Source organism: Pararge aegeria, chromosome 15 (genome assembly GCF_905163445.1).
Source record: "Pararge aegeria chromosome 15, ilParAegt1.1, whole genome shotgun sequence".
NCBI lineage: Eukaryota > Metazoa > Arthropoda > Insecta > Lepidoptera > Nymphalidae > Pararge > Pararge aegeria.
Genome location: NC_053194.1, coordinates 163,770 through 176,972, shown reverse-complemented (window position 1 = coordinate 176,972; position 13,203 = coordinate 163,770). Strand labels below are relative to the sequence as shown.

Sequence of the window (13,203 nt, the reverse complement as noted above, 5' to 3'; positions counted from 1 at the left end):
TATACTACCTGGTATCCTATTAAAAACTTCTGGGCACATGCCATACAGACTTTGTTTACTTTCTAAGGCTGTGATATTTGGATAGTAGTCTATGAGTGTACCGTAAATAACAATAACTCCTTTTGCCAAACTCGTTTTTGAAATACGCAATATGTATTACGCAATTTAGAGCGAAGCAAGCTGTAGAAATTTAGCCCCATAATTTGTCGATTTGCAAATTCCATTTTGCCTTGATCCATCTGAAAGCCCAAAAAATTAGCATTATCGAGCAAAATTTTTTGGGTCGGAATGGAAACAGACAGGCACCGACCAGCTAGATTAAATTGCATAAACTGATTCATTCTGATGTTGAGGGCTAGACGCCACTTAAAAGTAAGTTTAGCCCTTCTGTTTAATTTATTTTCTAGATCATCTCATGTTAATGCTGTTATTAGAATAGCTACGTAATCAGTCTACATACTTACATATTTCACAATTTCCTAAACCGAGATCATTGAGTAGCAGCATGAATATGTTAGGGAAAAGGGAATAACAGCACTTAATCTATTATAAACTCGATAATTATAATAAATATATAACAAATCATAGTTTGTATACTCATTGATAATATATTCATAGTGCTTTGAAAATACAATGGCCCTTACGAGATTCTTAAAAAAAAGAGGCGGTGACGCGAGTTGACAGGGTCGATTGGCGGGAAAGAAAAGTTGCATGGATTTGAATTGATTAATTGAGAAAAGGAGATTTAGTAAAGTATGGTTATAGAACGTTAGAAATTGGGGATAGATGATTTATTATGGAAACGATATACACAACGAAATAATGTTGTGGCGAAACAACAGTTGTATATACCTACTGGTAATGCAGTCGTTATAAGTTTTTGGTACTATAGTGGTACCTGATGCTGCATAAGATAAGTATATCTCTAATATCCTTTGGCTTATTTAGGCATCATATATGGATCCCTAGCATTATTTCATACAGTATATGTAGCAGAGGTTGCTCTATACAAACGACTTGTTCCAAAAGTCCTGGTTTTATATGTGATAATAGTACTTGTTTGAACTATCTTATATGTCTTGTATCAAAGGGCTAGGCATAACATAAGAATTATTACAACTGTGGTCTTCTCTGCCACAGACCGCATTATGAACTGGTAGTAGTCATTTCATGGTAATAAGTAATATGAATTATAGAGAAGATTAACTTTGTAAACATTTATTACACTTTGGCCACTTTGACCCAGCATACAATAGATTTACTTACGTGTCTACCCTTGTGTGCTCATAGCCTTACACTATCATATGTACAACTATATCAATAAATAAAAACATCACTATGTTATCCAAACTGTTCGTGTACCTTTGCCGATTATAGCAAACTGGACCTGGCCGGGGTCTGTGGGGTGTTAGTTATTTTTAAAATTCTATTTAATTATGAAACAGTTTTTAATCTTATGATGGTCCAAGTTGATTTAGGAAACAGCTCCCGTTTCAAATATTGAAACTACCAGATATATACTTATTTCAGTTCTAGTCAAAACACCAACCATCAGACCAGCGAGCGGAACCAGTTCGCCTCACCACGGAACGCAGAAGAGCCAGCCTATAATAAAAATGTTCTTTATCTTTAATAAACACGTCACAACTGCCCGCACCCTCTCGGAATGTTACAACTTACAACACAGAGCATTCAGTGCACTCTGCTAAATATCGAAGGCACGACCTTTTGTATGTTATTTAAAACATTTGAAAATATAAATATATAACGGTAATAATTTTAGGGAAAATGTATATTAACAAGATTATTACTGATTACTTTCAAATGATTTAGACGGACTTCTTGGAAATGTTTGTTTCATGTGAATACATCGCACGCTGACGTCGCTTTCTGCTCGTCGCTTGCATGGACGTACGGGTGCTGGTACGTATTGCCTCTGCTGGTGTCCAGGCTCTGTCGATGGAACTCTTTTCGGGCATTGGATTTGTCCTGACAAGTTCTACAGAGACATCAGAGGGTACATTCAAACTTTGCTTTAAATACGTACTAAAAATAGACCCGAAAGAAATTAGTTCGGATTTTCTAACAATAGATTTAGCTGAGGCAGGCGAGGCGACAGTATCGGATATTTACAAATGTCGCAACTAGGAGCATTCATCGCTTTGTTACTTCGCTAATATAAATTAAAAATACATTCAATGATGTTATAATACTGGTGCGATAGAAAGATAAAACAGGAAAGTGCGAGTTTTTTGTGACTCACACTTTTTGGGTTCTGTATCTTAGGACGAAAAATAAACAGTTCGTCAATTTAACAATAGAGCTCGGTGAGCCAGAGCGAACAGACGGACATTAGAGGGCGTGCACGGATTAACTCGAAAGCTCGACTGACAAAAGAATCATACTTCACTGTCGTACCGTGTATATATGCGTATGTTATAAATGCGACAGTGTTGTACCTTCGCGCACCAACGCTAGAAAGCTTCGACGTATTTTAGAGATGGCCAGAGGGTAGCGTAGGCTAATTTTATCCCCATAAAATGAACGTGGCAGTAGCCTTCAATAAGGGTGAAAATTAATATTCACTAAGGAAATAAAAAAAAAATCAGTGCATTAAGAAGCACACTATCAATTGAGAGAAGCAAACGCGCTGCGGCGGCATAGTTCGAATCATATTAAGCACAATCGATTACTTGAACTACTCATTCGGTTTTATCATTTTTATCAGCATTTGCAATACACTGAGTACATAAAGAATATTATCTAATGATTCTTTGGCAGTGGCGTGCACAGGGTTTTTGACCAGGGTATTCATAAAGAAGGAAGATGCCATAAAATGGGAAAATCCTTCGCATTTACGAGTTATACAAACATTTTAGGGTAGGCAGTGCTTTTGTGCATGTATGAGGTGCACGCCACTGTTCTTTGGATAGATTAAAGTGGCCGCCGCGCCGATGAAGACGACAAAAATGTCAGCTTCATATACTGCACAGCCACAAAATATATATTCAACGTTATCACTACCATGTACAACCACTTGTTATAGAATACATAGTTCTTGCAGTATATACAGAACACACTATTACTTACTATATTTACAAAAAGGTTATTTTACAAAATATTCAAATACTATCAATCTGATTTAATCACTTAACTATTTATAATATTTTCGAGAAAATCATAAAAAATGTTCAATACAATATACACAAAAAAAAATAGCCATATCTCCAATTTCAAAACAATAACGAATATGAAAATACATAATTCAAATTTAAATATCTTTACAGATACTGGATTATTTCATATTTACAATACAATAGTATTATTATAATTGAATTTGTACTACCTAGGAGGGGTAGATTCAGATCCGAATCTGTATCGATTTTCGATATTTATGTCAGTGAGAGATGTCAACTTCATGTAATGACCACATTATAAGTGTATCTTATCTTAAACAAGCTTACGAAACGAGAGATCTTTTATATCAAACACTCGCGAGAATAAGGCGCCATTACACGACAGCTGTGCGAGGATGCGCGGTGAATTGGAAACGGAAAAAAATAACATTATTATTTAAATATATACCTTTCACAAGTCCTTCTATATATAAATCTCTTGCACTGCTGACAGTCAAGGGTACAGATCTATCATACGCATAAAATAAGAATAACTTTGTCCACGCATTTTCTTTCCTGAAACACTTTAGATACTACATGAATAAATAAAGCTCCGGAAGCGAGCCAAAATGCACAGCTTTGATTTCGTGCATCTTTAGGCCAATAGATCATATCCTCGCGCAACTGTAGTGGCGAGGCGGGCTTCGACTACAGCTCACTTGTCTTCTGCAGTGATATGTAATTAGCTGCGTACGGGTAACGAGCACTCAAAAGCGAGCGACCAACGTCCAGCACCGTTCCAATACAGTGCTGGATTAAAAAAAGAAAAATAAGACTCTTATTCACTCAATAGCACACAGTGCATAGTTAATAAGCACTGAAATCATAACACCTATAATTTGTATTGCATACGTGACTAGAGCTGGGGCGTGGTGGCTGGAATGGATACGATGGGTTGGAATCTTGTGAACATTACACTATCAATATTTTATACAAGTATAACCACATTACCAGCACCACTTAGTCAAAACGATCATCTTTTTACAAAGACATTAAAGAAATGTCTCTTTATGTTATTCACAAATAGCTCACGCCCGAGGGCCTCACACACCAATTAAGTGCGAGCGGAAATATAAAATTAAGTAGTTAGATATCAAGGTCTCCGCATAATTCAACTGTGTTTAAAGACACAAATTAGATGAAACTAAACGTCTTATAGTATCGTTGTCGACGTGGCGTGTACGCGGTTCGGTCTCTGCCGCTACTCGCGCCGGGCCGCCACAGCCACAGCTCTGCAGCGGCGAGCAGCGGACACCGGTTTCCATGACGTGGCGCTACGGGGGAGTCGGCGCAGTCGGCGGTGTCGGCGGCGCGGGCCCGGCGGCCGGCTAGCCGTGCGGGTCGGGCGGCGGTGTCGGCGGCGCGGGCCCGGCGGCCGGCTAGCCGTGCGGGTCGGGCGGCGGTGTCGGCGGCGCGGGCCCGGCGGCCGGCTAGCCGTGCGGGTCGGGCGGCGGTGTCGGCGGCGCGGGCCCGGCGGCCGGCTAGCCGTGCGGGTCGGGCGGCGGTGTCGGCGGCGCGGGCCCGGCGGCCGGCTAGCCGTGCGGGTCGGGCGGCGGTGTCGGCGGCGCGGGCCCGGCGGCCGGCTAGCCGTGCGGGTCGGGCGGCGGTGTCGGCGGCGCGGGCCCGGCGGCCGGCTAGCCGTGCGGGTCGGGCGGCGGTGTCGGCGGCGCGGGCCCGGCGGCCGGCTAGCCGTGCGGGTCGGGCGGCGGTGTCGGCGGCGCGGGCCCGGCGGCCGGCTAGCCGTGCGGGTCGGGCGGCGGTGTCGGCGGCGCGGGCCCGGCGGCCGGCTAGCCGTGCGGGTCGGGCGGCGGTGTCGGCGGCGCGGGCCCGGCGGCCGGCTAGCCGTGCGGGTCGGGCGGCGGTGTCGGCGGCGCGGGCCCGGCGGCCGGCTAGCCGTGCGGGTCGGGCGGCGGCGCCAGCGCGGCGCAGTACAGGCGCTGGTCGTCACTCAGCAGCCGCACGGAGAACGAGTCGAGGGACAGCGGCGCTCCCTGGATGATCTCTACGTTGCCCGCGTTCGCCTGTACCAACACTATTACTTACTTTTTGTTTGTTTGATAATATCATAGCATTTGATGCAACATGCTCTCGCTTAGAACTAAAAAGTTAACAATTGCAGCAAAAATATTTTGGAAAAAAATTATTAATTTTAGTCTGTGTACAAATTGAACTAAATAAAATGAAATCGCCGCTGTAAGTGCAGCTGCTTTGGTGTAACCGCAAGTGTGGCCGGTGCAGGTTGGGTGCGGGCTCCACGCACGTATTGTTAGCGCGGTAAATAACTAGGCAATTCTATGAGTGTCGGCGACGTATTTATCGCTAAGAATTAAAGTTGAGACATTTTGACCGTTGCCGTGTCGTCGCACGTTTACTTTGTGGAACGGTGAGTTTTTCAGCACTTAGCTTTAATTGCGTAAGTGAGTCAGTCCATAGAATTTCTCAACTTCTCTGCGGTCTTCGGTCGGCTCGGTCCGCAAAACTTTTGAGCCTTTGTTATGCTCAATGGCAGGCAACTTAAATTTTCTCTGTGAAGTGTCGCAAGTCGTACGTCTGCGACTTTTAGATCTCTCTATTAATGCGCCGATAGCCAGACGTATCTATTAAAGACTCATTTCTTAAAGAGCTCGGACTCAACCGCATGGACAGTTTCCACAAACCTGTCGTTCCGATCGTCCACTGCATCGCAGTCTAGGCAATCAAACCGGTTTTGCAGTTCCAGTTGAAAGCTCTCGGGGTTTTGGATATGCACGAGTGGGCCGGAGCGTGGACTATACCAGTCTCACCCTTTTCAGCCAGTGGCGTGCTATGGGCTTCTTACCTATGCACGCCACTGGCCGGAAAGCCTACGGCCACCCTATGCGTACAGGAGAAAGATTGGCAAAAAGCGCTAAAAATGTTGCTAGAATAGAAGTTATACACCAATTTTAGGGTAGGCAGAGCTTTTGTGAATGTACGAAGTGCACGTCACCGTTTCCAGCTTTCCGTTGATAATCAATGTGCATTTCACCATACGGTGACCGTTCGCGAAATTTATCAACACATTGCGATTCTTCCAGCTCGATCGTAGTCAGCTCGCACGTGGCCGGGTCCCGCGGGCGCGCTCGGCACTCACCAGGAACAGCGTGGCCAGCAGCAGCTCGGACACGTCGGCGGGGCGCTTGGCCGCGCGCGCCAGCAGCGCGCCGAAGGGCGGCGCGGGCGGCAGCGCGGCGCACGCGCGCAGCAGCGCCGCCGCCGCGCCGCGCACGTCGCGCGCGCGCGCCTCGCCCGCCGCCGCGCGCCGCACCACGCGCGCGCGCCACGACTGCCACTCGGGCGCGCCGGCCGCGCAGTCGTCGGCGCGCGACGCGTCCGAGTCGCCCAGCGAGCTCTGCTCGAAGAAGCCGTCGTCGTCGCTGTCGTCGGGCCGCCGCGCCGCGCGCTCCGGCGCGCTCCAGCCGCGGAACCCTGCGCGAGCGCACGTTACAGCCCGCGCGCGACCCCGCTCGGCCGGAGCGCGGGGCGCCGCGCGCGGGGTGTGCGAGGCATTTTAAATACTACACGAAAAAGCAATCTTAAAAATGAGCAATGAAAAACGATTAACTATTAAAAAATTCGGCTTCGACGTGTGCCGAGTGCGAGATTTTATAACTTTTGTTTGTTGCGAGAAAGTTAACTATGATTTATATGGTATCGAAAAAGCGCCATCTAGCGACAGTACGGTTTCCCAGTATTGTAACTGGACGGCCGGCGTCGATGTACCGGCAGGTACCGTACCATAGAAAATAATCTCGCACTTAGCACTCTCATTAAATCAAAAGGAGGTCGACGGCAGCAGCGATTCACTCGCCATCGGTGCGGTGGCCACTACTACCCAGGTGTACGCCACTCCATAACGGAAACTATCTTATTTAAAATAAACATAAATGACCTTTTGTAACAGTGTCAACTACGCCTCTCTACACTACACTACACTACTTGACGGCAACTAAAGACAATTCAAATGCGACAAACGACATGAGCAGCAGGCAAAGAGAAATGGAGTCGCTAACCTCCCACATCCACGGAAAAAGACATGTCGAATCCACGGAAGGCTAGAACAAGCAAAAAGGTCACTGGCCACTCAGGGTTGATAATTTACACTTAATAACAGCATCAATGGTTTGAGCAGGCTCGGAGACAGACTTCTGAACTAAAGATAATAAACATATAATAATAATAATAATACGATAAAAGATCACAGAAAAATGCCTTAACGAGATCTAGGAAGATTGCTGGGATTTTCCGTCATCGATACCGTCTACAAGATCAAACACAGCATCCGTAGCTGACCTTTGTTTTCGAAACTCATATTGGTTATTTGCAAGTTATTTGATTCAAGGTATTTAACTTAAAGGTAATTTAATAATCCGCTCAAGAATCTTTGACATTGCAGGCAATATTTATATAGGACGATAATTAAAAATTATGTTCCTGTCACCTTGATTGTAAACAGGAGTAGCAATAGATTTCATGTTCAGAGTTGAATAATAATTATTATTTTTATTATTCTTGCTGATATACCATCGTAGCCTATTGAATTTGTTTTTTTGAGAGAGTTGTTTATTGAACTTGTTTATGTAACATCAAAAAATAATATCTGTATTTAATATAATAACACACCTGAATTTAAAGGGTAGTGTAAAGGGTAGTAAACAAAATGTATACAGGAATCATCTTCATCATAAATAGTAATTTCATCTGTTATGATGGATTTATCTGCATTTACAAAATATTCATTAACTTGATTGACTGATTGAGTGGGACAGTTTGATAAACTAAGAAGATTGTGTTAAGTAGCATTTTTATTTTTAAAATGTGTGAGAATTTTATAATGTCCCACGTTTTTTCAATTTTATTTGCCTTTTTAAGTTCTTGTTTTATATGTTCATTTTTAACTTTTTAAGAATACAACAAAAATTACGGTTCCTTTTTTATGTCTTATTTAGATTTTCATTATTGGAGTGAAACTTTTTTAGATTCGTGATTTCAAACCGGATGCAACGGAAAAAACGACAGGTAAGAGACCGAAATACAAAAAGGTGTAGGATGAAGCCGGCAAAGAATGAGACAGAAATATACATACTATTTTATCTGTTTTTTTCCTATTTAAGTTACCAAGGAAACCCAATAATATCAAGATAAAGACACAACAAACACATAAATGTATAGGACAGAGTGAGATAGAAAACATTATACATTTTTTTACCTATTCTAGTTACCATGGAAACTAAATAATAAATCTTACATTTATCCTAGTAGTTCTGATGCTCTTGCTCATCAACCTCAATCTCTCGCAGGCTACTATTTTACAGAAGTTACACTTCTGCCGTGTGTGAATAAATTGCACAGGATTTTTTTGGATTCTTTTTTAACTTGGCGTGAAGCTTGTCTCTATGTCTGAGGCAGCGCAGGAGGCCAGGTTTAATGGTACAGTTTTTATCTATGATGTTGTTTAGTTGGTTAACTAAGCCTGCCGCTACAACATCAGCATTAAATAAATAATAAATAAATAAATAAATATACTACGACAAAACACACATCACCATCTAGCCCCAAAGTAAGCGTAACTTGTGTTATGGGTACTAAGATGGGATTGATGAATATTTTTATGAATGATATACATAAATACTTAGAATATAAATATAAACACCCAGACATTGAAAAACATTCATGCTCATAACACAAACATTTTCCAGTAGTGGGAATCGAACCCACGGTCTTGGGCTCAGAAAGCAGGGTCGCTGCAAACTGCGCCAATCGGCCGCCAAGCATTTGTAGCGTTACTAATATTTTGATTTAAGATTTGGGTTAAATTTTTTTTTTTAATAATATTTAGATATGGTGGACCCGTTGGATAAAATGAATTTTGAATTCTAGCGACATTAATATCGCTGCATGATGTTAATGAATTTTCTGTAATTAAGAGTTGTGGGTGGATCTTAATTACAGAAAATTCATTGGATGGTCTTAATGAATATGTGATCTAAGCAGTTACTGTTAAAAATGATGAGTTTGCTGTTATTGATGTGGAGTTGCCTAAAAATATTATTCAGATCAAAGCATTTAAATAAGTTAAGCAACCTTATCGCAGTTGCATTAAAATGGTTAAAATCACCTATGTGGGACAATTTTCACATAATAAATCGCTCCCGAATGCCAAGTGTGAAATTTTTTATTTTTATTCGATCGCGTCGTGGAGCGCCATCTAGTTACAATACTGTGAAAACGTATCGTCACCAGATGGCGCTTTTCCGATACTTAGAACTGATTAACTTTGAATATCGAATAAGTAAACGTAGGTAGAAAATCTCACACTCGCCACTCTGGCCCATCAGTAATGCGTTCGACAGCGAGATATAGCGGCGCGGGCTCTCACCGGGCTCGGGCTCGGGCTCGGCGGGCGCCAGCGCGCGGCGCAGGCCCAGCACGGCCAGGCGCCGCGCGCGCAGCACGCGCCGCAGCCACGTGTCGGGCACGCCGAACTCCCGCTCCCGCCGCAGCCGCTGGCGCAGCGCTGCGCGGACACGGGAATCACACTTCACTCAATACCGAGGACGAGCTATTATTAAGTTGCTTCAGCGGTAACGTCGCTGTGTTCGATGGATTTCATTATTTTTTTATTTATTAGCTTTTCAAGGGAAACAGAAAGTATTATTACACGTAAATGTAATGCCGTATTTTTGTATCACATAAACCAATGAAATTTGAGAGACGATCGTCAGTCCGAGCCGTGTCTGTACCGTTACTGATCTTGAGCGTGATCGGGCCGTCCGGCTCGTCGTCGGCACCGGCGTCGCTGCGCCGCTTGCGCTCCCGCTTGTGCTCGTCGGGCAGCGGCGTGGACGCGGCGGGCGGCGGCGGCAGCGCCGGCGGCGACGCGGCGGGCGGCAGCGCCAGCGGCAGCGGCGACGCAGCGGGCGGCAGCGCCAGCGGGCTAGGCGACCTTGCGGCCGCGGCGATGGCGGCCGACAGCTCCGCCAGCGGCACGGGGCGCAGCGACGCGCCGCTCAGCGCCGAACGCAGCTCCTCCACCAGGAAGCCGTCCTGCAGGCGCCACGCCACGTGGTAGTCGGCCAGCAGCCCCACGGGCTCGCCCGCGTAGTCACACAGCGGCGCGTCGGCGTCGGCGAGCGCGCGCGGCGCCAGCTCGGCGAACATGCGCGGCAGCGTGGGCGGCGGCCGCAGCGACGCGTCCCGGCGCGCCGCCGAGCCGCCCAGCAGCACCAGCGCCGCGAAGCCGTCCGGCGCCGCCGACGCCTTGCGCTTGCGGCGCGCGCCGGGCGTCGCGGCCGGCCCGGCCTCCTCCCCCGGCCCGGCCTCCGCCCCGGCCGCGTCGCGGGCGAGCTCGATTTCTCTGTGGAACGGCACTATCGTACGTCAAGGGGACGGCCCTAGAGACTGGAACAAATTCGTACAATACTCTCGAAAAGAACGTACGTTTTTTAGTTTTGCTTTTACTGTTTCCATTCTAATGTAATATGAGCGTTCTATTGTAGAAAGTAAAAATAGCTGAAGAACAATACATAATTTTACTGTTTGCCCTGTGTGAACACACAGATTTGCAAGTCTCATACACGCTCCCAGATAAAAATGATAATGTTAACCTTGCCGAGCCTGTCTACAGACTGCACATAAAGAACTCGTTTCAACAACAAAGAGGGAGGAACTTGCAAAATGCCAGAGCTGAAGGTTGTTGAAAAATTCATGAGCCTTTGTGTTATGTGACACGAAGCACTTCATTTTTACTCGACCATTTTTTAAATCATTTGCTTTACAAAAAATCTCAACACAAAAAATAGCATGACATATCAAAATAAGATTAAAATAGGATTTCGATTCGATGGACAAAAATCTTAGCTAGAATTTACAGTAATAGTAGTTTATGTAACAATGCTACTGCCAATCTGTATTCGGCGGAGGCCAATGCTGTCAATCTCGATGTCAGTAATTCAAAAATTCTGTTTTCATGTGAGCCGATCGCTCGAACATCGAAACAAACACACTTTCGCATTTGTAATATAAGGGAGGATTAGGCAAGCCCTCCGGGGCACTCACTGCGTGCTGTGCTGCAGCGAGTCGCTGACGCTGAGCACGTGCTGGTACAGGCAGTCCACCTTGCGGCTGTAGATGCTGGCCGACTGCTGCAGCAGCAGCGCCAGCTCGGCGAAGTTGGGCATGGCGGCCGCCGCGCCCGCCTCCTCCGCGGCCAGCGCGCGCAGCCCCGCCTCCGTCAGGTATTCCTCCAACAACTGTGGGCCGAAAAGTGTGTCGCGTCACAAGAGCATCCCGCTGGAAGCTTATTTCAATAAACAAAATTTACATGATGATTCTGTTTAGGAAATAACAAATGATACCATTTTGAATTGTGAATATAAACTGATCAGTTATTAAAATAGAACAGACAATATGTTTCCGGGGTACCAAAATGTTCATGGAATTAAAGTAACTTGCAATTCAACCCTTATATTCTGGGGTCCTGAATGACGTCTGAGTCCTATAACAGAAAACCGATTATGCGTCACAGCGGATAAAGGGACCATATTATACTATTCACACCATCATCATCATTACAATATCATCACAAAGTTTTAACATTGAAGTTTATTTAGCTCATGAATCATCACACAACAAAAATCCAACATCCGATGATGATGAATGATGTTGTTTCCAACAAGTGCCACAATATTCTTAAAAGCTTAAAGCTATGGGGAGCTGCATTAGAAGAAAATTGTTAATGCATTAGTAGAACTAAGACCAAATATAATATGTTCTGTGACTTTGCAGATATAAAAAATGGAAAGGGCTTTCAAGGTTGCAGATGAAGCAAAAAAAGTCCAAACTGAGATTGTAGGGTACTGACACAAACAGATGACCATGAAGTGAGCAAATGCCTTTCCATGAAAAAGAAGACCTCAAACAACACTGATAATGAAGGTCCATAAGAAAGTGATGGAGACAGAGACCACAGAAGTTGAAGAACAGGACCAATAAATATAGGTACCATGATTGGGAAAGCTCAAACTACATCACAAAATACGATTGTTTAATATGAACTTCTAACTATAAGCCATGCCTGTTATGCTTCTGACGTACAATCATTGATTTCGCCTAGTGATTGTCAGCTAGGGTGCCGTACGATTGCCGCTAGTACAAAACAAAAAACGCTTTGTATGCAGGATATCGATGTTCTATGATTTGTTGTTATTTTAGTAACTGGGGCACAAGTATTGTTTACGCCTCGCTATGTCGAGAGGCGGCGCGCGGCCCGGGTGAGCACTTACCGCGCTGAGGTCCGTGTCGAAGCTGCGGCGGACGTCGCTGATGGGCTTCATCAGCTCCGCCACGATAGCCTCTAGCCGTTGAGAGTTCATGCTCCACCGATTGTCTCGCTGGGATATACTTCTGAAAACAATTCGGTCCCGTTGATAACATAACTGAGAGGCGTCGCGGTCGCGGCTGCGGGCACAACACGAGAACTATGTTAGTATAGGATAGCACTAGCAGTGGCGCGAAACTTAGTGTCATTGGCGCTTTTTTGATTTGCAGAAGCTTATTGCGAAATTACTACTATCCACGCTAGCTGTTCGATTCAGTCGCCACTTATATTATACCTCGGTCTCCCCGTGGGATCGTCGTCCATCTTAAAAACATAAAATTGTGTGATTAGGAAAAACGTAATAACAACGGTGGCCATTTATTTATGTTTTCACGGGAGATATCCATGTTCGCTGTCAAAATTCGTTCGTGTTCGCCCTTTCTAATTATTCGGTATCTGTATGCACCCGGGTCTGCTTCGAATATTTTTGTCTATGATTAATCTTACACCTTTTCCTTGAGAATAAAAATAAAAAAAAATAACATTATACCAGAGTGCGTAATATTTATGTAATTAAGATAAGTTTAAAATAAAAAGCTCTATACTAAAAATATTATGCCATAAGAGTTACCAAAAATTGTATGTATATGTTATCTGTGTGACTATGATCACTGATCTGTGTCAAAAGAT

The 13,203-nt window shown here is 44.7% G+C and overlaps 1 protein-coding gene across 1 annotated transcript; it reads right to left on the bottom strand.

Annotated features, from left to right (window-relative positions):
- Nucleotides 1–1,857: 1,857 nt before the first annotated feature.
- Nucleotides 1,858–12,944, bottom strand: LOC120630113. Its single transcript, XM_039899265.1, has 10 exons — nucleotides 12,809–12,944; nucleotides 12,479–12,599; nucleotides 11,253–11,446; nucleotides 9,938–10,551; nucleotides 9,513–9,711; nucleotides 7,208–7,293; nucleotides 6,289–6,623; nucleotides 5,071–5,197; nucleotides 4,360–5,014; nucleotides 1,858–1,999 (listed from the first exon to the last, which is right to left on the bottom strand). Exons 1-10 carry the CDS (start codon nucleotides 12,889–12,891, stop codon nucleotides 1,858–1,860), a joined length of 2,556 nt encoding a protein of 851 aa, XP_039755199.1. The 5' UTR covers nucleotides 12,892–12,944.
- Between the last annotated feature and the right edge of the window lie 259 nt (nucleotides 12,945–13,203).